Consider the following 27,964-nt stretch of genomic DNA (forward strand, 5'->3'; position numbering starts at 1 on the left):
ACAGACAAATGTTTTAAACTAAATATAATTGAATAAATATGGACATGAGCATTATAACCAAACAGGAGGCCTGCCAAACCTCAGGTGCTGCACCGAGGACAGGCCTAAAATTCTGCAGAGGGATGTCCAGCATATGGAACTCTTTGATGTGAGGGCCACAGAAGGATATTTTATTTAACTGATGGTTGGCTGCCCTGTACAATGGAGGCATAGTACTCTTGCTATGGGTTGCTTCAACATGTGCCATTTCTCTGGGAATTGGGAACAAACAACAGTCAGATTTTCTTTGTGGGAGGAGAGAAGAAATTCTGCTAACTACTAGAAACACACTTTGCCAACAGGCTGGTCCCCAAATCTGCACATCATGAAGATGCTGGTTTGGTGTTACCTAGTACTGGTAAGTCTTTCTCACCAGACTTAAAAAAATGTCCTCTTGAAGGATGGTCTCTTAACTGATGTAAATTGGGCATTCTTTCAGGGTAACAGAGAATGTTGCTTTCCTGCTCCCAGAGCCTCCCTAAACGCTATGTGGTCATAGGTGATATTCTATTGAAAAGTGAAAGTCCAAGGAAGCATCACCTGTATCCTTGAGTCTATGTTTGTATCATAGTATAAAGGCTAGAAGGATTATATAGGGCCTGGTCTGCAGTTCCACTGACATGCCTATGGCAGGAGTAAAAGCTTTTAAAGAAAATCTTGAGACATATGCTTGATGTAATAGCTTCAGTCATCAGAAGAAAATTAACAGCATGGCTCCTTTCTTAGGTATATCTGGAGATTGGGTTTATATTTCAATAATGTACTCTTTCAGTACCTCTTTCTAAAATTGATAAATATTTTGTCAGTCTATATAGAGTGAGTTTTAAATCTGTAATGTATAAGTATTCATTCATTTAAGAATTTCTTAAGTATTTTTTTTAATCAGGTATTTCTTGGATGACTTTGACTGTACTCTCGATGGCCAGTTGCCATGAATTATTAGACTCTTTTTTTTTTTTCTTCAGAATCTTCCAGTAGACGTCTAGAGTTTAGCTAGAAGTCTTGGCTATGATACAAACAGTGATGGAAAACACATGAGCAGTAACAAGTTTTAATCTCGCTTCTCAGTACTAACATGGGCTAATCTGTGGAAGCAGCTTATTCCAGTGTCACCCAGGGTGCAGCCACACCAGGCTCTGTAGAAGGGTGTTTTTCTTTTAAATGTAATACCTTCTGATATTTTCTTCTTAAATAGTAGCTGAAGACATTCACGTTATAGATTTGTAGTACATGGTGGAAAATTCTACTTTCAAGAGGACTTACTCTCTTCTTACAAGGTATGTTTTCATGTCTTTTTTTCATGCACTAGTGTACAATTATTTCAGTCAATACTAAGAGGACATTAATGTTATTAACATAAATGCCTGTAAATTATATAATATAAAGTTTATCTGTATAATTTCTTAAAAAACAGCACTTAGATACATATGTAATATTACTCTAGCTTTTATGTTTTATATATAATGGATTTACTTTCAACATAACTGTGACTGCTTAAAACAGCTAGATGATAACCTGTCATTATGCTTTATCATAAAAGTTAACATGGCTGATTTTTTAAATCATTTAAACAGATAGTTTATTAATATGTTCTTTTAAAAAATAACATTAATGATAAAAAAGCTTGGGGATATTAAAAATACATTAAGTAAAAATAGTAAAATTTTTTTTTTCCAAAATGTGAAACTATGTCATTTTCTAGGGCATTTAAAAAATATATGAGTTATTCAAATGTTTTTACTTATACATTTGAATATTCATGTTTTTCCTTGATAAATGTCTTCCTTATTCTTATGTAATGAAATGGCACTGGACAGTTAAAATGGAGATTCATATAAGTCTAAGAAAGAATATTTATTAGCAAACTTTAATAAGCTTTATATTCAATATGAAAGATTAGAGACTTCACAAAATCCAGTCAGAATATAAAATAAAGATTTCCTTTATCCCCTCTCAAAGTAAATTCTTAAAAGATTAAACAATGTATTTGATATCCTACTCTCTCATAATCTAATAGAGCATAGTTTTCTTTCTTGTTCAATCTATTTGGAGGTGTGGCAACCATAAACAATAGCCACATGGTATAGGATTAAGTTACAAAGAAATCTGAGGGAGCCTATATGTCTTTAAAACTAAAGACTTAAAAAATCCCACTAGAATTGAGTTGTTAAAAAAAAAAAATAAGCCCACACATACATAAAAGCATTTTGATGTTTTTAGTATTTAGAAAAATAGGATACTGGTGGAAAGAAGAGGGGATATGCAGTCTTCTGTTACAACTACTACATGAAAAAAGAATATTCAGATATCTGACCTGAGGTTTGAGACAGAATAGATTAACTTTACAAGCACAAGTTTTAAGGAAGGATAGGAAAAAAATTAGAAAAATGAAGAGGTAGGAGTTTTTTGTTTTCAAAGGCAGCTAGGTTGCTGGATGCATTGAAAAACTGATGAAGGACAAAACATATAAAGGGAAAAGCAGCCAGCAAGTTCTTCAATCAGCTGCTATTTATACTTTTGAGGTAAAGTTAATTATTTCTTTAAGGAAATCATAGGCTTTAAAAGTATCTGTTTCCGTGACCAAAAGGTGCTGTGTGTAAGTTTCCAAATGCATGTTTGGATGTTTGACTTAACTTGTTCACTTACAAGTACCTTGATTACAGCTGAATTTAGTCTGGATTCCTTTTGTGAATATACAAAGAATGGTATATCACATTTATATACTGAAAACTATTATTGATAGGAACATTTCAGCCAAGCAGATCTTTAAGGATAGGATTTAAAAGCACAGTGACTTATTTTCCTAATAATAGTGTCTGAGAGGAAATACCATTTCACTTAGACAGATTTTCCATTCTAAGTTTGTGGAACATTTAAGCAGAAAATAGGAGCTTATGTAAATTCAGAAAGACACTTTTAAGCTACAATTCCAATCCTAAGAACTTGGCCAAACTTCTCACCCCATTCTCTCTGAGGGGAGTCTGGTTACTGTCTGGAAGTTACTGTGAGAGTAAGACCCATGCAGAGGAGGCTAAGCAGAAGGGTGGACAATGCAGGAATGAGGAGGCCAGCTTCAGGTTCTTCCACTTTAAAAGAGGGCACGGTAGCAAAGTCTCAAAGGCCTCTTCTGGCTCTAATATGTCATGGCTTAGTAATAACAGCAGTAGCATTGAAATAATATTTCAAATACTACTCAGAGAAACCTGAAACCAAAATTCAAAGCTTTCTATGAGTAGGAAACTCTGGCAAAACTGGTTTAAATCAAGGAAATACAGAGTTTTCTTGAGAACAAGACATAAACACTTTAAAAGGTCTTAAAAATAACAACCTAAATACTGCCAAAACTAAACAAGTAAGAGTTTGATCCATATTAATAAGCTCAAAATCTCAAAATAAGATAAACAACTAAAAGGCGCATCATTTAAATGAGAAACAATATTCTCTACACTCCACACTGAATAGGAAAACACTACTGTTTAGTGTTCCCTCTTGGACATTCCAGTATTTTCCTACTGATAAAAAGTGCTTAACTAGAATAGGGAGAGGTTTAGGGTCTATAATCACTTGTTTTTATCAAGGCTTTGTCATTTCAAATGAAGGGAATAACTGGTAAATTCCTCATGGAATCAAGGTTCTCCTGACTTCTCTTTTCAAGTAACCAGGATAAGAGAATGCAAAAAGATCAGATTAATTTCATATGACTAATAGGAGACAGAAATAGCACAGAGAGAAGACTGTGACAGAAGATACTTTTGGTCTCTATAAAGAATTTCCTATCAACCACAGATGGACAACAGTGGAACTGGATGTCTCTTGAGGAGGTGTGCTCCCTGAGTCCTCTCACTGGAGTCATGCAATCAGAGCAGACACGCCATCCGGTCCACAATGTTCTGGAGGAAACTTCAACACTGGGAGGGACTCATTCAACTAAATGACATTTCCTGCTTCCACATGTCTCCTCTCTCACTCACATGGGAAGGGTCCAGGAAGGCATAACAGGTGGCTGCCCCCACCAGCCAGCCAAAGGAAAGCTTCCCAACTACCACAGAGGAGCCACTGCCTCATCTAGCAAGCCAGAGTTGCCATCTCACCCAAGGCAGGGAGGAGCTCACGTAGCACGTCAGTATAAGAAGAAGAGAGGAAAGGAAACTGATTGATGCCCCTTCTGACTCCACAAGTAGGCTGATCAAAAGCCCATTGGGAGAGACATAAAAGAGAAACAAGCACCCCCACTCCCCTTCATGCCTGGCTTCTTTCCTCTCCTTCACCTGCACATCACCCTTCTGTGTGTCCATCCAGCTCTGTTCCTTACATCAGTTTCCCTCTAAGTCTGTCACAACTGCTTTTCTCTTCCTCATCCCAGCCTGCATCCCACTCCAGGGCTCTTCTATGTCACAGGGCAACATGAGTGCAGCAGGAAATCGGGTTTGCCGGAATGAAGGCAAGTCCTTGGCCTGCTGCCAGGTTACACGGAAAGGCCAAGATGTGGTATGGCTTCCCACTTTGGATCTCTAACATATTCCTCTTGTTACATGTATTTTTTTAAAAAAAATTTCTGGTTTTCTTAGGTCTATATTTCCAGGCTATTATATGTTAGATTTTTCTGGTTTAGACAGGGAAACTACAACCTATTTATCTCTAAGTTTCTACCCCAAAACCCCACAAAAACCAAAAACCAATGAAACTCAAACAACCAATTAACTCAAAAATAACCTTATTAAAATTCTTCTGCCTCCCATGGACCAGAGTAAATAGTGCTAGTCCTACCAAAAATTGTAGCTCCAAACTATTCTGAAGCATTGTTGGTTGACTTTTGAGGGGGTAGTATATGGGAAACCTTTAACTGTACTGACTAATGCTATAGAAGTGGTAAGAAAAAGCAAAAGTATATGGAGAACCAGAGCAAAGACAATTTTGTTGCAGACTGATATTTAAAATATTTAAAAAGCACAATAATAATTTACAAAATATGCACCAGAGACAAGAAAATAACTTTTAACTCATAATCCCACTATCCCTTTTATTAGGTTTGTATATTCTATTTCAACCATTTTTTTGTATATATATATTTTATTGATGTCTTTATTTCTATTGGTCTTAAATAGTAAACTGAAGGTTATGAGGAGTACAGAGACTTATGGTGAAGAATTTTACTTTCAGAGTCTGTGAACCACACATCTGGAGATTCTTCCAAAACATTAGAGTCACAGTGTACACAGCTGGCACTGACCACCTGCAGTTTAGTTCTATTTACTAACTTGAGCATTTATTTTTTACTTTTTCTAGTGCACCTGCCATTTAAGCATTCACTTTTACAATAATTCCACACTTAACCTGAGAGTAGGGGATTAGAAGGTGTGTTTTTGCTTTTTGAGCAAGGAAGCGTGGGAGAAGTGCATAGGGAGAGACACGTCTATTGAAAGCAACCAAATACGTTCTGTTTCAGATTCTGCATCTGTGCCTAGTACATAGTGTGTACTGATAAATGCCCACGGAAAAACTCCAGCAACCTCAAAGAACGCTAGAGACAGGACATCAAATGACATTTAATTCTTCACCATCACTAACTTCTCCACAAAGGTCAAACAAGGCTGGGGCAGCTATGGACCTAGAAGACAGAGTTGCAATGCAGAGCAATCTTAAAGAATAAACTGGTACTAGGGACAAGCTTTGGTTTTGATAAGGACCAAAAGCTAAATGAGCTCAAGAATGAGAATTTTAGAAATCAAGACAAGGCAGGGCACCAAGCATTAAGGAGCCAGGAACCACAAAGAAACCTGTGGTCAAGAAACATAATGGAGCAAAGTTAGGCAGGCAGCCAAGAAGCAGAAATGATGTGCCAAAAAATGATGCTGGAAATGAGGCCCAGTTGACCATAACCAGGTGCCGGTGCCAGGATTCCAGGGTGACTGGAATGGTAACCTGCTGACAGGCTGCTGCCTTGAGATGCCAGCACAATTTCTCTCCGTACTATACAAATCTGACTACCCAACCACCCCCATTTCCACCCTCTGAAAGCTGCGAGTGCACTCCTTTATGCAGAGATGTAAACTGGATAGCAACGTGTGGACTGGCTGGAAAGGAAGAGGTGATAGAAGCCACTAGCTAAAAGAAGATAAAAGAGAGTGCTCCTGTGTGGGTTGTAGCAGAAGCTGCAAGGATGGGTCAGAACACATGAGCTCTAACTCAAGTTCTAGTTCAATTTGGTCATATGGCCTTACGGAAGCCACTGAAGCTCTTTGTACTTCCTATTCCCCCTGATTAATCTGAGAGATGTATCTAGAATAAACTGAATTGACAATTCCACAAGGCAGTGCAGAGATGGAAGGGCAGAACTGTTGCTGAAGTGGGATTCATAATAAGGTTATAAAAATAACAAAGTTTTAATTTTTCTGTGTCCTATATTCTCCCTTACCTAGCACAACTAAGTGTGAGTTATCATAGGGAAATCTGACAAGGCTGGTGATGTCATAGATTTCTAAGAGTTAAATAATATTAATCATCAGGTTAATCACTGATGACAGTAGGGCTTTTTAAAAAATCTTCCTCTGATGATTAAAACATATACACATATATATGAATATTTTAATTAAATTAGTTAATCCATTTCTGATTTTCAAGTCTAGAAATAGCAAGGTGGTGGAGAGACATTAAACCTGATTCTGGAAAATTGTAAGAAGCTGGCATAATTCAAGGATTGAGGGAGCCAGGTCTTCCTGAGGTTGGGTCAATTCTAAGTGACTCTAGAAGTCCTTTGTGGCCAAGGTGCTGTCTGATGTTCAGGCATAGCAGTCCAGCCACACTGCTGGGTGACCTGGCTGCATGTGGACTACCCCCTGCCAGGCTACAGCCTCACCAATGGATTTATGTGCAGCCAGCTGAATGCCCCAAAGGGAAGACAGGCATAAGTCTGTTTTAGATGATATCATAATGGTTTTACTTTTTGAAAATTAACCAAAAAAACTGTATGTTTCACAGTTAATAATTAAGAAACCACGATATATAAACATACCTGTGGGAAGATCTGCCATCATATGACAATAAATTCTCAGAAGTTTCTCACTTGTACATTCCAGTTCTGTGTGGCTTTAGAAAAATGCAAATGATAGCACCCCCACCCCTGAAAAACTAAACAAAAGGAAACTCAGTGGAATGATGAGTTGAGAAAGAATAGCCTGGACATCAGATATTTTGGATAATGGAACAAATTGGAAGGAAGAAATCCAGTAGCACTGTAGAAAAAGTAACTAACTCTGAGAATGAGGCTAGGGAGGCTGGTGGGTTAGAAGTTCAAGAAAACTTCCAGATGTACTAATGGGACATGAAGGATTTTACTTTAAAAGTGACATAGACATTAAGGCAATGCAAAGATTTTAGGAATAAAGGAATGTGATAACCTGTTTTTTTTTTTAAAACAAAACAAAACAAAACAAAACATTAGTTTCCTAGGTATAAATGTAGTTCTTATTGTTCAGTATAGAAACTGAAGAAAAAAAAGACATGACTCTACAACCCAGATAATATCATCAATTAGGTATATTTGTGCCAGGATTTGTGTGTGTGTAAGTATACTACACATAGATTTTTTAAATATTTTCTTTCAAAAAACAGCATTTCTTATTTTTAAATATATTTGCAAATATTTTGTGAATTCCAAAGTATTTCAAGGAATAAATACACCCTATTTTATTTTACTATTTCCCTTTAACTATTAGTATAATCTTAAATTATCTTTTGTTATTATATAATTCTGTGATGAACAGCTTTATGCAATTAGAATTGTTTCTTGAGACTAGACACCAAAAGTAGAATTACTAGATGAAAAAAAAAGATATTCATAAAGCATCCAATGCATATTGTTGCACTGCTTTCCAAAAACTTTTAATAAACTTTAATACTCTCACATTAGTAACAAATAAGAATGCCATTTCGTTGTATTCTTGCCAGCCCTGAGAAATATATAGCAGCAGGAACTCTATCTATTTAAACCTGAACTTAATCCTCAATGTCTACTTACTTCTAGATTGGTCCTCTACATAGGAAGACATGAAGGAGTATGTGCTTCTAGTGTTCTTGACTTTGTGCTCTGCCAAACCATTATTTCACCCTTCGTACATGACACTGAAGAATTTGATGCTGAAGGACATGGAAGACGAAGGTGATAGTGATGCTGACAACTCTCTCTTTCCAACAAGAGAGCCAATTAACCCCTTCTTCCCATTTGATCTGTTTTCAACATGTCCATTTGGATGCCAATGCTATTCAAGAGTTGTACACTGTTCCGATCTAGGTAAGAACATACATCAATTTGTTTTGAAGAATTATGTTGTTCTGATAAAATTTAAAGGATAGGGAAAGATCTCACTGAAATTTTAAAAATCAGCTAATTGTAAAGAAATTTTTTCATTTAAATTTTTGAAAAGTATAACAAACCCCAAAGTCCATCCAAACTTATTTTAAAAATCCAGAAAATCCGAAGAAAACATTGGAAATTTCATGTACAGAATATTTCCTTCTCTCTCCAAATCTGAACCAGTACTTCACTTTAATTTCCTTCAGAGAGAATGGATGTCACTGTGGTTTCATCTTATAGAGTGTCAACTGGTTTAAATTGTGCTTTCTAGCAAAATTCTACAATAACAAAGTAAGTTGTCTGTCCAGAACAATGAATAGGTTATAAAGTTTGTGAAATCTCTAATCTAGACATTTTAAAGACAATACTCTATGTGTTTTGAATGATTTGGGTTTAAAACTATCTAGAAAAGAACTGGGTGAAATGCAAGTCACTTTCTAAAGTCTCTTAAAAATGTATAATTCTCTGCTGAGCATTTTACTATTTTAGTACTTCTAATAAGAGTGCTGTCAAACAGAAGGGCATACTCAGGGAGAGGTGTAACAGGAATGCACACTGAAATTGTAGTTAGCTGTTTCCAAAACACAGAATGACTCAGACCTGACCCACTGTGGGAAGCCAAAGGTATAGTTCACATTTCCCATACTGGACCCGGAGCTCATCAAGGCCACTTGGAGGGTATATATGAGCAGACAATGCCTCTGCAAGCTTTAGATTTATTTCCCATGGTCACAGCATTTGTGGCAATATTCAAAACTTGTTACAGTGAATTCCAGAGACTTTAAAAATGTGTTATTATGGGATCCAATGAGAAAGGTGAACAAAAACCATCCAGAAAAAGAGGATATTTTTATCAGCTAGAATCACTGTGAAAGTCTTAATGGAATATACAGGCACATATCTTAAAATGACATGGCACTGTTAGCAGCATAAATGTCACCTACCCCATGACCACGGAAAATGAAGGTTCCAAATTCATCAGGGGTAGGGTAAGGGAAGGTTTGTCAAAATGTATGTTACAGGTCCTGTCTGTAGAACTTCTAGCTTCCTACAAGACCTTCTACTTATTTTCTAAAATCAAAGTAATCTCCTAACAAAACTGCTGCTACCTTGGTAACCCATCAAGTTACCCCCTTTTCCCTCTTTCCAACTATGTCAAACTTTTTCAAAGAATTGTCAGTTTTAAAGTATAAAGGGGAAAGTACCGAGGGCTGTCAAGTGGAATGTTGACATTCATAGTATTTTTAAATATTGAATTCTTCAATTTGGGGCTATTAAATATAGTATTAATATTACTTATCAGGAGCCTAGCGGGTTACAGACCATGGGGTCACAAAGGAGTCAGATGTGAGTTAGCGACTCAATACAAACAACACTCTTCAGGAGTAAGGATGGCTCCAGTAAAAGTGTAGTAATATCTGAAACTCACTTTAAAATACATAAAAAAGATAAACTGATATATGGATGGACAGTAAGTATAGTATAGTAAAATGTTGATGGGAGAAAAAGGAATATTAGTTTTCACTGTAAAATTATTTAAACTTTTTTGTATATTTGACTGTTTCAATAATAAAATATAAAAGAAAACGAAGAAGGCCCCATGCGCATCAAGCATAACTATCATACGGAATGTCTGATAACAATCAGGGGTGCACATTTTCAGCCATTTAAGAAAAACAAGGAAAGTAAGGAAGAAATGTATCATATACTCCTGCTGATTTTTTGCTTCTTTAAAAAGAAAAAACACATTTATGTCTTTAAATAATTTAATTAGGGCTTCCCTGGTGGCTCAGATGGTAAAGAATCCATTTGCAATGCAGGACACCCAGTTTTGATATTTCTGTCAGGAAGATCCCTGAAGAAGGGAATGGCTACCCACTCCACTCTTGCCTGGAGAAGTCCATGGACAGAGGAGCCTGGCAGGCTAAAGTCCATGGGGTCACAAAGAGTTGAATAAATTTTTGTAAATCAAATAATTTACAACTAATTAGAGAAGCTCATTATTAAAATAAATGGGTGGTAAGGTTCTTAATAGTATACATGAAAATAAACTTATTTATCTATTTTCTAAGCATAACTTTCTACATATTGATGCTTCTTAAAATGATCAAAATCCCAGGCTCCACTTTAGCACTATGACTGCCTGAAAATCTGCAAAGAATGTCAATATTCTTTAGTCAAAAGTGCATGAGCAGAATCTGTGCCTCCACTGTAGGTCTCCTCCTTGTAGTCACATTAGAGCACTTCAGCTTAGCTCCATTTAATGTCACTATGACTGAAGTGATGGCTAGACCCAGCTAGACACCTTGTAAAAATAAAGTTACTTGATAAGATCATTAGGCCATTCCAAAGACCAATGTTTTTGTCAGCTGCTTCACATTAAGTCATCTACTTCACATTAAGTCATCTACTATTTAATGGCAATCACAAATTTCTTAAAAAGCACACTAATATCAGCAATCTTATCTTTAGTATATAATATGTATGCAATGTGTTTATTTCTCAGGTCTGTCCTCCGTCCCAAGCAACATTCCATTTGATACTCGAATGGTTGACCTTCAAAACAATAAAATTAAGGAAATCAAAGAAAATGACTTTAAAGGACTCACCTCACTTTATGTAAGAATACATGTTCCTATTTTCAAATATTTAAGTGAAAATCTCTATCACTGCTAAAATGATTACTTGTATTTGTGTTTGTATAAACAAGTATTTATTTACTCTGTGTGATGAATGACAAAATCCTGTTATTTTGCATTGTTCTAGTCAATGAAAAGTGATAGATTTAATTTAATTATTAATTTGATTCAACTGACGTTTACTGAATAATAGGCCACTGAAAGGCAGTGGGCTAAGAATTCAAGTAAATGGTCCTTAGATGAGATTATTTCAGTAATCACAGTCATTGCACACTAAAATAATGAAACTATGGTTATTTATAGCAACTTATTAATCTACAATGTAAGAAAAGAAAAGCAGTATGCAAACCCACTGACTTAAGAAACCACAAAGCTCTAAGAGCAGCACTGTGCAACATACATAATTGATTAAATATATCTATACGGCTTTTTTTCTAGACTTCTGAAGATGAAAAAGAACTTTTCTTACTATATTGGTTAATATTTTAGCATTCTAAAATTTAAAAGATTCTTATTTCTCTATTTAACATTTTGGGCCTCCAGATTTTAGCAGGTAAAATTTTGAATGCTATTTGAAATTCGGTTTGGGGGAAGAACCTGATTCCACACTGTCACAGACATGGGGTGTCATCTCTTCCCCTCAGAGTAATATTAGAGTGGAACAGCCTCTTTTTTGCACCAGGCTATGGTGGTAAGGCAATACTGCTCTTCCAGGCTGTTTTTCCACATTCTCATGCTACGCTGGAGAGAAGAAAGTAAACCTGTTACCTGCAGGGCACCAAGAGGCGATGGGAGAGATATTATGACCATAGCAGTCTCCTGCTATGTAGCCATCCATGTAGCCCTGTTCTCTTCCTGTGTCTGAAAGGCTTGAGGCCACTCTACCCACACGAACCCTGCTGAACCACCCTAGCAGGCAGGGAAAGGAGACTACCAAATCCCATTACGAAACCAGTGCTTAAATGTCAGCTGGAAGATTGTGTTCTAGACACCACGTGGGGTGTTTTACTCAACTCTCTTGCTAAATCCTCTTGAGAAGGCCTGGCACGGATGGCACCAGAAAGCCCAGACAACCCCCTGTGAAGCCATATTCTCCCTTGCACTGCCTGGTGGCTGGGCTTGTGGGGCCTTGACTGCTCTTTTCCCTTTCAAATATACAGTGCAGATTTGCTGGGTTCCATACATAATAAAGTTTCCATGTTAAAAAGAAAAGAGCAAATGGAAGAACATATATATATCTTATAACTGAGGCCTCACTTAAACAGTCAGAAATAGCATAACAGGATCTGTCCAGTCTACCCCACTAACTCCAGTCTACAAAGACTTTTATAGACTAGCAAGGCCATTATTTTACCCTCAGATGTTGGAAATAGAGTGAATGCTTCTACCACTTCTTCAACCTATATTTATCTATATGACCACAATCATTAATGCCATATTTAACTCTGAATCATTAAGTCTTTGTCACATCATTATTTTATTGTATTTTAGGAGTATTCCAGGGATTTAACCTAAAAGTACTCCAGTTATTCATTGAGAAAAGAGAAGCGAAAATGTGTCAGGAGCTGTCTTAGGCCTCTTTAATTTCTTTTAGTCAATTTTTAAATGGCATTGTATTGGAGTGTTCTGGAGTTCAGCAGTCCCAGGCTGAAATCTTGGTCTAACAGAATCAGAAACATTGGGAAAGTGACTTACTTCTCTAAGTCTGACTTCTCTCAGTTTTAAAAGAAGTGTGATAACAGTATGGAATTCAGAATGGTTAGTTAGACGAGTAAATGCATATAAGGTGCTCAGAGTCCAACTGTCAGCTATTACTGCTACCAGCTTAGTGTTTCTAGACTGGTCAATGCATGAATGTAAAGTACTTTTAAAAGCACACTTTATACTTAAATTGTTAGCATGTTGTATATCTCAAAACACTTATTTAATTATAGTATCATCTACATGGCACTGGTCTTTAAAGAGAATTAAAATTATTTTTTAGATATCCTATAAATTCTCTATATGTTTTAGCTGCTTGTTTGGCATTCTGATTCTTGCACAGAGAACAATGAAGCATTAGAGAATAAGTGAGATCACCACACACACACACACACAGACACACACACATATTCCAAGTTCACTTCCAGCCCGTTATTACAGATACATTCATCATGAAGACTTACTGTCCTACCACTGAAAGACTATACTTTTCTCATCTTCTGTCCTTACATATAACCACACTGTTTGGGGCTCTGTGACTGCTATGTTTGGAATTTTCATGTGAAAGCCAACATTGAAAGTACTGCTTAAATGGAGACACTGTGCTAACTCAACTTGCTGGGGCAGCGTTTCAGGGTTAAAAATTCTTACCCCATTTTGTATTGCTTATCCTTCCTTTTATGCAGTATGACAACTGCAAGTCTTAACCAGAGGGAAAAAAAAACAAAACCCCATTTGTGATGGCTGGATCTAATTGAGGCCCATATTCCCACTGGGGCTCCTGACAGAGGCAGCCCACAGGAAGTGCACACAAGAGGAAGAGCAAAGTATGGAGGGCAGAAGGGTGGGGGCAGGCAGGGGGGCAAATCACTTTTCTTCACTGTGCTCATGTCCTCATCACTAAGAGGACAGAAATAATTTCTGTTCAATTTACCTCATGGGGGTTGAGTGACGTGGCCAAGTTGTTCAATCTTCCCTGTCCTCTCATTTTTTCAGTATAACCAAAGGAAAAGAGAACACATTCTAAATTTGGCAGCACACAGAAAGGAGTATATTTCACCAGCTGGTAACAAAATTTAGTTTAAATTCTTCTCAGTTTAACCTTTTCTAGTTAAAATTATTAAAAATAGTGATGTCTGAAAGAAGGGTAAGAAAAAGGAGACAGTAAAGGCCTACAGTGAAACCAGTGAACATGATAATAAAAGGACTTTACCTGCCCAAGTATTTGTATTTCTTCTGTGAAACAACAACAATGTACATAACAGGATAAAGGCATATTAAGTCAATCTATAAACAAGGAAGATTATTGTAGAAAGGTACCAGAGACAGAAGTCAAAAGGAAAGAATCTAGATCTGCTTCGTAAAAGAATGAGAGGATCCAGATTAGCAGAGAGGAATAAAAAGTTCTAGCAAAGCTAAACCCACCTGCCATTGCCCTTGGGAAACATTGAAAATTCTTTCTGCAAAATCTGGCATGTTTTGAAAATAGTTACTAGGTGACTGGCAAGCCCTAGTACCAAGGACTTTCCCAGTTTTGGTTCTGAAGTTCTGTGCCCCAGTAGATTCTAGGAATGCTAAACCACTTGCCATTGCCCTTGGGAAACATTGAAAATTCTTTCTACAAAATCTGGCATGTTTTGAAAATAGTTACTAGGTGACTGGCAAGCCCTGGTACCAAGGACTTTCCCAGTTTTGGTTCTGAAGTTCTGCACCCCAGTAGACTTAGCTGGCTGCAGTTAGACCCTCAACGTGTCATAAAGGGTTTGACTGTGGGGAACGCAGATTCAGGCTGTATAAGTTCTTTTACTTTCTGGGGTTGTGTCTCTTCTGAAGAGTGTTGTCACGCTGCACCAAGAAATAGCCACAGAACTGAGAAGGGGTTGAGTCATTCCTCAGAACCTACTACCACTTCCCCAGTGTCTACAGTATGCCAGAATGCTGAGGGCACACTGTAGGAATTTATTCTTACAAGTCTCTATACTGGAGAAAACAGTATATATTAGTAAACAAGACAGAAATGAGGTTTTAAGAGTAGATAAAATCATGCAAAAATGTATTTGGTGTGTACTGAACTTAACTTTGTAGAGTGAACAGGTTTAAGATAAGATAAAGATAATGCCATTCACACTTCCATGAATTGAAATAGGAGAGGGGAACCTTAAACACAGGAAAACTTCACCTACTCAAGATAAATCAAAGGCATGAAACCAATTGTTAAAGCTTTGTACTGTTTCAACTCAGTGGCAAATGTGTGTGTGTGTGTGTGTGTGTGTGCATGCATACACATGTGTGTATTAGCTCAGACTGGACTGGAGAATTATTTACATGGTTAATAAAGTACATAAATGACACAGTTTGCATTGATTTTCATGACTTCCAATCACTACTGCATATTGGTAATCAAATATTGGTAAATTAAATTCCTGATTCGGTACTTTTTATGCTTTATCTAGGCTTTGATTCTGAACAACAATAAGCTAACAAAGATTCACCCAAAAGCCTTTCTAACCACAAAGAAGTTGCGAAGGCTATATTTGTCCCACAATCAACTAAGTGAAATACCGCTTAATCTTCCCAAATCATTAGCAGAACTCAGAATTCATGACAATAAAGTTAAGAAAATACAAAAGGAAACATTCAAAGGAATGAATGCTTTACATGTTCTAGGTAAGTTTTTTGCAAATAAATGGGACATTTTGAAATTATATGCAATATGCAGATATAGAGATCTTTATCATCATTAATAAATTTAGGACTAACAATTTCTAAAATTAATTTTTTAAATCTAATAAGCTTTACCTAGATAAGCCATTCAAAAATCAATTAAAGTATCAAACAAAATTTATAGCACTTGAAGAAATACACCTTTTGTACATAAATACACATGCACTCTCAAGAATTCCCTAATGTGGTTTCTGTTTCCTGATTGTACCTTAACTGGTGAATATTTGTTATTCTCATTTAATTTAAAGATATCATTTTTAATGTAAAAACTACTTAAATATAACCTACAAAATTAACTCAGATATTATTTAGAATGTACAGCTAACTTTTCATTATTTCTTTAAGATTATTGAACTACGGCATTTTTACTATATATTTTAAATTTTACACACTATTTTATTTCCAACACCCATGGTAAAACCATACCATCTTCCCCCACAATATCTATTCAAAATTCCTAACCAATATTCTCATTCATTTACTCATTTAATTCAACCAAGTGCCAGACACTTACCAAATAGCTTCACTATCTGGTACTTCCTCAGTTATATTTCTGTTAACAAATAATTTTTAATTGATTTGCAATTTTAAAAGTGTAGGTGACAAATAAATGTACACTGCAAGACATAAAGGTTTTGAATGATATGAATGATAGTCTTTCTTCCTAATGTAGTATTACTGTAACAAAATGTTGATCATGCTCATGGTTGGAAAAGAATAAGTAAGTTATTGATTTAGTAATTCAAAGCAAAAGAGTAAAGCTGTTATATAGTCCAGCCTATGTAATGCAAAGCATTCTGTCATCTGAGACTAACAGAAAGGAGAGTAGATAGACACAGAAACAGATACACTGAGCAAAGAAGAGTCGGAACAATAATGCTATGGCAAAACCAATACAGTACTGTAAAGCAAAATAAAGTAAAAATAAAAATTAAAACAAACAAACAAAAAACAATAATGCTCACACTGCTAGGGACATGCATCTCTGTATTCTGAGTTTCCTTCAATATACAACATATGTGTGCTAAATTATATAATTCCGCTCCCCCCACAGAAATGAGTGCAAACCCTCTGGATAACAATGGGATTGAACCAGGGGCATTTGAAGGGGTAACAGTGTTCCATATCAGAATTGCAGAAGCAAAACTGACCTCAATTCCGAAAGGTTTGTATTTATATAGTATTTTTTAAACTGTCATCTTAAAATGACTATTAAATGTAATGCTATAGACACTGTCAAAACCACAGAATTCTTTTTTACCAGTATATCTGGTCAGTATAGTATGAAATTTAGTGTTTTTTCATGTACACAAAAAGAACCATATGTAGAGAGGGTTTTTTTTTTTTTTGACAGTTTGAAACCAGGATCTTTATTCCCAGGGAGAATAAAACTTAAGAAGCAATAAATTTTTTATTTTCTCTTTCCGGACATTTACTCATCTTTACCTGTCATTCTGTGAAGTGTCTCAGAGAGGTGACAATTCTGTAGAGAAGAAAGCAGAGGGAAATGCACAGGGTCAGAGACCTTTCTCCAGGCTTGTTAGCAGTAGTTCAGGGTGGGAATTGTCAGGAGAGACCGGCAGATGCTGGCAGTGGCAGGGGTGGGTGTATACTCTGGGCAAGGAACTCTACACCTCATTTTTTCTTTTTACAGCCGAGCTGCGTACATTAACAGGCTAAAGCACAGAAAGATCTGAAGACAATGTTGGGCACATGCGAAAACTCTTACAAGACAGACATAACCAGTACCAGAATGAGCACCATGCTCTTTATTATGTGACCTGAAGCTGGTGCCTCAAAGTAAAATGTTTCTTAAGTTTGCCACAGGACCAATTTTCTAAAGTATTACTTACAAGATCCCAGACTGATGACTAACTAGATAGGATTTACCTTTCTCCAAGCCCATGCTTAAAGTCTCACCTTCTTCCCCCTTGACAAAGTCTCTCTCCTATGCTAATACCTGGATCAGAAATAACCCCTATGATTAATAACATATTTTCCTTTCAAACAGCCCTATCTTTCATTATCCACAGTAAAATCAGCAACAATTTTTTTCTTCTATTTTATCATTAACTCCTTTTCTATATTACTCAGTAGATCCAGATTAACAAAACAAACATAGGCTGATAATTTAAAAAATTAAGCAAAGCTACTATTACTGATCTTTCATTTCATCTACAGTGGAAAGACAATTTCATTTAGTAGAGGAAAAACCAGTTTAGTTCAGAACTTACACAATTAAAAACAACCTTAATTTAGTTTTCAAGGAGATGGCTGTTTTTCCACAAGAAAGCTAAAATATTATATTTACCATCTAATCTTTAGAATAACAACAACAGAAATACATACTCTACCTAACAAGTTAAATAAAATCACTTTCATAAGCTGGAAGCTGACGCAGACGGTAAGAGGATGTACTAGAGCAGAAGAGCGGGGCACCACCCCAGAGCTGTGGCTCACAGGTCTTACAGTTATCATCAATCTTTATATTTATATTAGCAGTTTTCTTTACTACAAAACATGCTGAGAGTAATTCTCTTCACGTTTCAAAGTGTATCTTTAAATGAAGTTTTAACTCCTTATGAAGTTCTCAAGATTTTTCCAAAGTCTAAAGGAACATTTTATATATTTAGAAATTTAAATTTCAAATCTCTAAATTTACATAACTACTTCTTTAAGATCCTTAATAAGTGAGAGTCTCTCAGTCGTGTCCAACTCTTTGCAACCCCAGAGACTATACAGTCCATGGAATTCTCCAGGCCAGAATCCTGGAGTGGATAGCCTTTCCCTTCTCCAGGGGATCTTCCCAACCCAGGGATCGAACCCAGGTCTCCTGCATTGCAGGTAGATTCTTTACCAGCTGAGCCACAAGGGAAGCTTATGACACTAAAATCCTTATGACATTCAAAAGACAGTTTTTTCTTTCTATGCCTGATTTGCTCAAATGTTAAGGCTGACTGCCTAAATGTTATAATTCAATCATCACTACCCATTGCAACAGGGTGAATTAGGCAGAGGTCCAGAAGATTCTTAACTAGACTGTACAACGTAAGATGAATGAAAAGTGGTTTTCCTTGTCAACAGTGGTTAAGATTTCACCTTCCACTGCAAGGGGTGCAGGTTCAATCCCTGGTCGGGGAGCTAAGATGCCCCATGCCTTGTAGCCAAAAAACCAAAACATAAAACAGAAATAATGTTAACTATAAAGACTTTAAAATAAAAATAGCTATACCAAAAAAAAAAAAAAAGAAGTAGACTGAAAACTGTTTTTCCTTCATATTCAATTGGAAAATTTTGTTACATAATGGAATTGTGTGGAGCGGAATAGAGACCTGTTTGACTATAGAGTAGATACAGAAATATCCTACGTTGGTACAAAAGTAATCGTGCTTTCATATTGCTAATCTTAAATCATTATAACTAGGGTCAACACATCTTTATTAATCAAAATAGGAACCATTACAATCTACACATTTTTTACCAACGAAAAATAAGTTTGTTTACGGCTGTAGTATAAAAATCCGTTCTTTAGGATTCGACGAACTCTTGGAAAGCATTTTCTGTATCCTGCTGGTTGTGGAAGCATTTTCCCTGCAAAAAGCTGTCGAGATGCTTGAAGAATTGGTAGTCGATTGACAAGAGGTCAGGTAAATATGGAAGATGAGGCAAAACTTTGGAGCCCAATTCGATCCATTTTGAAGTGATGGTTGTGCAACATGCAGTTGGGCATTGTCATGGAGAAGAATCTGGTCCATTCTATTGCCCCAGGCCAGCTGCAGGTGTGGCAGTTTTCTCTACATCTCACCCATTTGCTGAGCATACTTCTCAGATGTAATGATTTTGCAGAAAACTACAGTGAATCAGACTGGCAGCAGACCACCCAATAGTGACCATGACATTTTTCTGGTGCAAGTTTGGATTTGGGAAGAGCTTTGGAGCTTCTTCTCAGTTCAACCACTGAGCTGGTTGTTGCTGGTTGTTATATAAAATCCATTTTTCATCACATGTCACGATCTAATCGAGAAACAACTCATCATTTTTGCACAGAATAAGAGAAGACAACATTTCAAAACAATGAGTTTTTTGATTTTCGGTCAGTTCATGAGGCACCTGCTTATTAAGCTTTTTCACATTTCCAATTTGCTTCAAATGCCGAATGATCACAGAATGGTCAATGCTGAGTTGTTTGACAACTTCTCTTTTAGTTGTAAGAGGATCAGTTTCGAGGATTGCTCTCAGTTGGTCACTGTCAACTTCTGATGGCCAGCCACTACACTTTTCATTTTCAAGGCTCTTGTCTTCTTTGCAAAACTTATTGAACCACCACTGCACTTTACCTTTATTAGCAGTTCCTCGGCCAAATGAGTTGTTGATGTTGCGAGTTGTCTATGCTACTTTAGAACCTACTTTGAACTCAAATAAGAGAATCGCTTGAATTTGCTTTTTGTCTAACATTATTTCCATACTATAAAATAAATATAAAATAAACAAGTATGTCATTAGCAAAAAACCATAAAGCAGGTTTATGTTTTTTATATGTGAGTATAGTCATTCTTTAATTATGAGTAAGCTCAATTGATCAGAATTCAAGAAATTAGGATGCTCTCAGTTTAGAATTATTTTCCTGCTCTCTAATTTATTTATTTTTAAAAATAAAAGTACATTATAAAATCAATATAAATTCAGCTATGATGAATATTGTTATTCATAAGGATATGTCCATTATCTTTAACAGTCTTAATACTAATAAAGGAAGGAAATGTTTTAGCAAGAATTGAAAAAAAGAATGCATTTCCTAGCTAGGCAACAAGAAATTTTGATTGAAAACTAATACATTATGTGTAGGATTAATGAAATGAGGTCTGACTGAATGTTCTGGTTAGTCTCTTTCATTCCAGCTTCAGTTAATATGGAGAGAGCTAGGGTCAGAACTGCAGGGAATCAAACATATCAAACAGAGGAAAAAAATTCTTGTGTTTATGCTGTTCAGTCTCTAAGTCTTGTCCGACTCTTTGCAACCCCTGGACTGCAGTACACCAGGCTTCCTTTGCCTTCACTATCACCCAGAGTTTGCTCAAACTCATGTCCACTGAGTTGGTGATGCCATCCAACCATCTCAACCTCTGTTGTCCCCTTCTCCTGCTGCCCTGTCTTTCCCGGCATTAGGGTCTTTTCCAATGAATCCTCTCTTCAAATCAGGTGGCCAAAGTATTAGAGCTTCAGCTTCAGCATCAGTCCTTTCAATGAATATTCAGGGTTGATTTCCTTTAGGATTGACTGGTTTGATCTCCTTGCTGTCCAAGGCACTCTCAAGAGGTTCTCCAGTACCACAATTAAATAGCATCAATCCTTTGGCGCTCAGCCTTCTTTATGGTCCAACTTTCACATCTGTACCTGACTACTGGAAAAACCATAGCTTTGAATATACGGACCTTTGTTGGCAAAGTGACATCTCTGCTTTTTAATATGCTATCTAGGTCTGTCATAGCTTTTCTTCTAAGGAGCAAGCATCTTTTCATTTTGTGGCTTCAGTAACTGCCCACTATGATTTTGGAGCCCAGGAAAATAATGACAGAAAAAAAAAATTCATCGGGACTTCCCCAGCAGTCCAGTGGTTAAGACTCCACCATCCAATCAATGCAGGACGCATTGGTTTGATCCCTAGTTGGGGAACTAAGTCCCCAGTTACTAGCTGAAGGATGTGGCCAAAAATTAGAAAAAAAATTCACTGGATACCTCTGGGTATTGTAGTAATTCATTACTTTAATGAAATCAAACATTTATGCTGTTTTTTCTATAAAAACTGTATTATAAAGTAACTAATTAATGAAGAAAAATTCTTTAGAGAAGAATCTCACCTAATAAATGCGTAATGAATGATGAAATCAGAATATCATCATTTTCCAACTGTTAATGAAATAATAAATCTAAGTAGCAGTAATCAATGAATGAGTGTGAAGACTATCAGATGAAAGAATAATTTACTGAATCTAATCTGGTCTCTAGTTCTAACTACTCAGTTCAGTTCAGTCCCTCAGTTGTGTCCAACTCTTTGCGACCCCATGAACCGCAGCACACCAGGCCTCCCTGTCCGTCACCAACTCCCGGAGTCCACCCAAACCCATGTCCATTGTGTCAGTGATGCCATCCAGCCATCTCATCCTCTGTCATCCTCTTCTCCTGCCCTCAATCTTTCCCAGCATCAGGGTCTTTTCGAATGAGTCAGCTCTTCTACTAGGTAATAAGAAATAAAGGGCCTAGATGGAGGCCATTAGCCCAATCTACAAATGAGTATCTCAAACAATTTAATATCTGAAACAAATCAATAGAAGAGGAAAGAGGAGGTAGCATGTAACAGAAGAAGAGATTTAAAGAGATACAAGACTCAAATATATTCTGTACACTTTATTTGGATCCTGACCTGAACAAATCAACTGTAAAATAATATACTAGAGGTTATTAGGGAAATGATTATTAGAAGATAGAAAAGAATTATTGCTAATTTTGTTAGATGTGATACAGACATGATGATTATGTAAGGGGAAAAAAAAAGATGACCTTATAGGGTTAGAGATGTCTAGTCTTTACAAGCGAAATGACATTATATATGAAATTGGATTTTAAGTACTCTAGCAAAAAAATAAATTAATAAAAGCAAATAGATAATAAATAACTACTAAGGTAGATGAAACAAAATTGGAGAAATGGAGATAACTGTTGAAGCCGAGCAACCAGCAAGGTTTCTAGTTTCTATTTTTTTATGTTTGAAATTTTCCATAATAATAATAATTTAAAAAAGCAAATCCCCTAAAACTGCCTACGTCTATAATGTGAAACTTAACGAGTAAATAAATAATCGATAGGGCTTGGTCTTAGCCTGATCTAACATACATATTTCTTTTCTTATCATTAGAACTACCTTCAACTTTACTGGAGCTACATTTAGATTATAATAAAATTTCAGTTGTGGAACTTGAGGATTTTAAACGATACAAAGATCTGCAAAGGTAAACATTTCTCAAATCCTATCCAACTTGTAGGTGGTAGTCCATATGATGACAATATTAATGAAACTTCTTAGAGAATGTGTTGAGGGACACAATCAAAATCGAGGGAAAACTAGAATGGATTGCTATCATTCTGTCTCAGCAATGAAAGAAGGAATGAGTAAAAGGACACTTTCCGAATGTTCCTTTTGTTGCACACAGGTTAGAAAATTTTCTGACAGTAGAGGAGAGGGCTATTACATCCTGAAATAGGTTATTAAAAGAAAGTATGGAATACCTTTCTCTGAACATATATACAAGTATTTCTAACTTAGTTGTGTTTTCAGCTAACTGAATCATATCATCTGCTCAAGACTTGATGCATTTTATATCACTCTTAGGCTGGGTCTAGGAAACAACAGGATCACAGATATTGAAAATGGAAGTCTTGCTAACATACCACGTGTGAGAGAAATACACCTAGAAAACAACAAACTAAAAAAAGTGCCTTCAGGATTACAAGAGTTGAAATACCTCCAGGTAAAACATTCTACTTGTGTTTTATAGACATTAATACTTTCTCTTGTTTTTATGAAATATATTAGTATCTGAAGCAAAGAAGCAAGTAGCTTCACACCCTAATCATCCTCCTAACACCCTAATGACCCTCCTAATTCACACCCTAATGACCCTCCAGATTATCCAACATGTTTTATGCAGCAAGAGTGTTAGAAGGCCAGTTTCTATTAAGGTATCAGCCAGAACACTCAGGAACCCATTTCTAAGCCTCAGTTTCTTCTGCTGAAACTGTCAAGGTCATTGTGGTTAAGGTGCTGACAGCTAATTTCAGGTTTCTGGGGTAGCAATAACTATGTAAAGGCAGGACTGGTTAGGAGGAAATCAAGCAGGATTATATAACCTTTCATTCTGTAAACATTTTATGAAGGAAGAGCATGTACACAAAGTCTGAGGTGTTTTCACTATCAGTGTGGTGCCAGTTAAAAGTGTGCATGCTTTTCAAAAACCTCAGGCCAGAATATATATTCAAAAGTCAGTGTTTGGAGCATTAAGGGCTCACATTTCTTGTTCTTAATTATTAGAAAAACTTTCCCTTCTAATCTGGCAACTCTTGACTAGCCAGAAGGGGCCACAGAATTGCTGAAGAATCTGATAAAGCTTTAGATACTCTAAGAAAAAATATGAAGAAAATCTTTCCACATAATTTTAGGAATTTCACAGATCTTCCCAATTTCCATCTATGGACCTCAAATTAAGCAGCCCTACTTAATCTCAATCATCTTTAGTCCATTTTTCTTATGTGCTTTCCTTGATATACTATACAAAGTCCTCATCGTCTAAGGAAAAACATATTGAGAACAAAACTGGGTCTTGAGCCACTTGCTTGTACATTTCTTTCTAATTTTTCTTTAAATAAGTTTTGTTCACTACACAAAAAGAACCCTTTGGCCTAGAAGCCATCAAAATGCATGTGACATTGGCAGGTGCTAATCTGCCAATTAAGATTACAACTTCTGCTTTGATTTTTCTTCAAATGTTGTGTATAATCTTGTTTTTTTAAACAGTGGGCACAAGTGGGGTCTTCCCTCCTTTAAGCTGTCCAACTGATCCTAGATTCTGAGCATCTTAAATCTATCCATACTATTGCTAGCATTAAAAAAATTAAACAGAATTATAACACAAACACAGTCATAAGGATACATTCAACGAACGTCCACAAGGCAAAAACACCCATGTCTAGCACTGTTTTCCATTCCCAGTGAGGTCAATGTTGTGGTAAACTACATCTTGCACTGCTGCTGGGCTCCTAGGAAACCATATAATGCATCCGCCATGAAGTCCCCAAGATTAATAGAGGGCAGCAGCGACTCCAACACAAAACTTAGAGGTTTTAGCAATGCCTACAGTTCTCAGGACTGGCTCAGATCAATCTTACCAAAGCAAAATGAAGAGGTAACAAAAGCTAGAACTGGTATCCTAGCCTGCCAGCAACAGGCTCCTTCTTTATAATATGCCAAAACATTGTTAGTTAAGTAGATTGCTTTTACTTCCTAGAAATCTCAGTTGCCAAAAGAGTCCAAAGAAGGAATTTATAGGGCTATTAAAGGGAATGAAGGGAAGGTCTTATATTTTCCTTTTTTTTTCTGAGTAATAATTTAACAAGACATATACACAGCCTATAAAATTGTATTTTGTCCATTGGTGTAACTAAAGAATCAACTATTGATGCTATATTATAGATATGTATTTAAAATATTGATAGACATATTTCTCTATAAAACAAAAAAGTAGCTCTATCTACACTTCTCTCCTTTGAACACAGAAAATGCTAGCTAAAAATTCTTCACATTCATATTGTAAAACTAATTCTTAGAGCATTAAATTTCATTCTTCCACTCATTTCTAATACTTTAAAAACACATTATTGCATATGGTACTGAAATAACCCTACACACACACATCCTAAAAGTTGGGTATTACTATGCATAAAAGCAAAAAGCTATTCCCATGTGGTAAGTCTACTTTACTGTACGACAAAAAACTTTCATCTATGTATGTGTGTGAGTGTGTGTGTATGTAGAGAGAGAGACAGGGACAGGAGAGTGGCATGTGCTGACCAGGCTGACCTTGGCTTTGGCATGAGTACACACCACACTTCATATATACAGCAATTTCTGTATAATACAGGAGCTTGAGTCTTTATAATAAATATTTAACAGGCATAAATGAGCACATATATTTTAAGCAAAATATATCCAAATCAGTTCAAAACAGAGACAAAGCCATGAACAAGTGCTGACTACAAACAGAATTTCTTCTTGTTTACATTTATCAAGAATTTTTAATCCATTCTTTCCCCTTATTACAACAGATAATCTTTCTTCATTCTAATTCAATTACAAAAGTGGGAGTGAATGATTTCTGCCCAACAGTGCCAAAGATGAAGAAATCTTTATACAGTGCAATAAGTTTATCCAACAACCCGGTAAAGTATTGGGAGGTACAACCTGCAACATTTCGTTGTGTTTTGAGCAGAATGAGTGTTCAGCTTGGGAACTTCAGGAAGTGATAATTAGTAATTAGTGATATACATTTAATATAAAATTCAAAAATTGTTACATTTGGAATACTTGAACTCTATTAATAATGGTGGTACTATGCATCAATGCAAAAATCTATCCCCATGTGGTTAAGTCCACTGACTTATTGTATGACAATAAATTTCAACAGAATTTTGCAAAAACTATTGATACATCAGGATTAAAGGAAATAGGCATATACTGCAGTTTCCTTTTATATGTAAATGATTTTGCATAAATTTCATGCTTGAACATTCTTTCTCAGTAACAAAAAATAAGACATTCAGTATTTAACACTTTGTTATCAAGTGCATTTAAAAAACAACTGTACTGTAAATGGAATGCTTGACTTAGCAAAATTTTTGTTCTTTCATTTGCTATTAGAAAAAGAAAATCGACAAGTACGGTTATATAAAGAATACATTATACTATTCTTATTCTGTCTTTAAAAACTTCGGTATTACTGTAATATTTCTAATAATGTTGAAGTATGGTTTGATATAATCTTATTCAAATTTTCACATCTTCAAGACTTACTGTCTTTATGTTTAAAACTTCTTTATAATAAAGTCTTCAGTAAGTGTTTATTACCAACTCAAACAGATGCTATTCATACAGCTGTTTTTCAAGCTGTAGCACATACTTTTCTTTTTAATTATTATTACCTGATTATAAACTCTCTATAGAAATGCATAGTGAGTGTTTATATAAAATCTCACTTTTTTATTATTACAGTTATTATAAGCTTTTAACAGTGTGTCAATTGTTAGGTTATATAACACTGTCACTTCAATGCTAATGAATATTTTCAAGATGTCCCTTTGTAAGACCTTGGTTGGAAGAGACTGGATACTATCAACTCTATACCAAACTGTCTCCTTAAATATGCACAGACTGGATAACTCTGAAGAACACATCTTGTATAACTGAATAGGCAGATCATTAAATAGAAACTAGCTCTGTATAAATATTAACAATACTTACATATGTATTTTTTTGGTGTTCAACATAAATAAAACTAAAAAAAAATAAGGAAAACATTAAAATATTGGCTTGAAATAAAATATTTGTGCTTTGGTTTTTCTTCCTCCACCCAGAAAAATAAACCATTTTTGATAAAACTCTTATATATGATACTTTTAGTACAGTGTTAATGCTTATTCTTAATAATAGTATTGAAACAACCCAAATCATACCTGTGCTATGGGAGCTAATCATCTTTATAGTAAACCACCTCAAAAACTAGACTTCAATTAATTCTGGGGAGAGCCATACATTTCAAACACATAAAAAAGGGTGGAGGGTTGGGATATCCAGATCAAGAAAGAGTAAATAGATCTGTTCTTCACAGTGAGGTTTCCCAGCTGCTGACACTATAAGCTAGATCATTCTGGGCGGGATGGGGCCAGGACGGGACAGAGAAGGGATGCTATCCTGTCCTTTCCAGAATGTCTGGCAGCTCCCTGGTCTGTATTTACTAGATGCCAGTAGCACTTGCACCACAGTGTGACAATCAACTATTTCCCCAAAACATGCCAATGTGCCATGTGGAGCCAAACCGTAGCTGGTTGAGAACCACTGATTTATAGAAAATTTACTTAATTTCTAAATTCTGGCACAAGTTTGCAAACCTGAAATAAAATAGTTATTTTTGTTTGGTAAAACAGTCAATCCTAAAGGAAATCAATCCTGAATATTAATTGGAAGGACTGATGCTAAAGCTGAAACTCCAATACTTTGGCCACCGGATACAAAGACCTGACTCATTGGAAAAGACCCTGATGCTGGGAAAGATTGAAGGCAGGAGGAGAAGGGGATGACAGAGGATCAGATGGTTGGATGGCATCACCGACTCTATGAACATGAGTTTGAACAAGCTCTGAGAGTTGGTGATGGACAGGGAAGCCTGGCATGCTGCAGTCCATGGGGTTGCAGAGTCAGACACGACTGAGTGACTGAACTGAACTGAACTGAAAACTGCAAGGGCAAGATCAAAGTGTGATTAAAATAATACCACCAGTAGTGATATAACAGAAAGAGCCCAGGGATGCAGAGGTCTGAGTTGAGAATATATACCCATAAATCCAGTTCCATTTATAGCCTTGAGCTAATCACTATCTTTTTGAACCTGTCTTCTCATCTAAAAAGGGTAGGGATGACACACACTACTGATCTGATAGGTTGCTGTAAGAACTGAATGAAAAAAGTGTATGAAAAATGCTCTGCAAACCATAAAGATTCATGAAATATGCTTAACTATTATACCAGACAATAATTTACTGACAAGAAAAATGAAAGATTATGAAGTTTAAAAGCAAAAAAAAATTCATAACAGGGCTTCCCTGGTGATACAATGGTTAAGAATTCGCTTTGCAATGCAGTGGACAACGGTTCAACCCCTGGCTGGGGAAGATCCCACATGCT

The 27,964-nt window shown here is 36.1% G+C and overlaps 2 protein-coding genes across 2 annotated transcripts in view; one reads left to right on the plus strand and one right to left on the minus strand.

The window, feature by feature from the left end:
- CENPP (centromere protein P) overlaps positions 1–27,964 on the minus strand; it is a 239,547-nt gene that overhangs the window by 91,499 nt on the left and 120,084 nt on the right. The gene's annotated exons all lie outside the window — the stretch shown is intronic.
- Positions 1,106–26,604, plus strand: ASPN (asporin). The gene is made up of 8 exons (XM_004004077.5): positions 1,106–1,316; positions 8,063–8,329; positions 10,899–11,011; positions 15,186–15,399; positions 16,511–16,621; positions 22,370–22,463; positions 22,844–22,982; positions 25,333–26,604. The coding sequence occupies exons 2-8, from the start codon at positions 8,086–8,088 to the stop codon at positions 25,528–25,530; spliced, it is 1,113 nt and encodes a 370-aa protein (XP_004004126.1). The 5' UTR covers positions 1,106–1,316; positions 8,063–8,085; the 3' UTR covers positions 25,531–26,604.

The sequence above is a fragment of the Ovis aries genome, chromosome 2, assembly GCF_016772045.2.
Source record: "Ovis aries strain OAR_USU_Benz2616 breed Rambouillet chromosome 2, ARS-UI_Ramb_v3.0, whole genome shotgun sequence".
In the NCBI taxonomy this organism is placed as follows: Eukaryota; Metazoa; Chordata; class Mammalia; order Artiodactyla; family Bovidae; genus Ovis; species Ovis aries.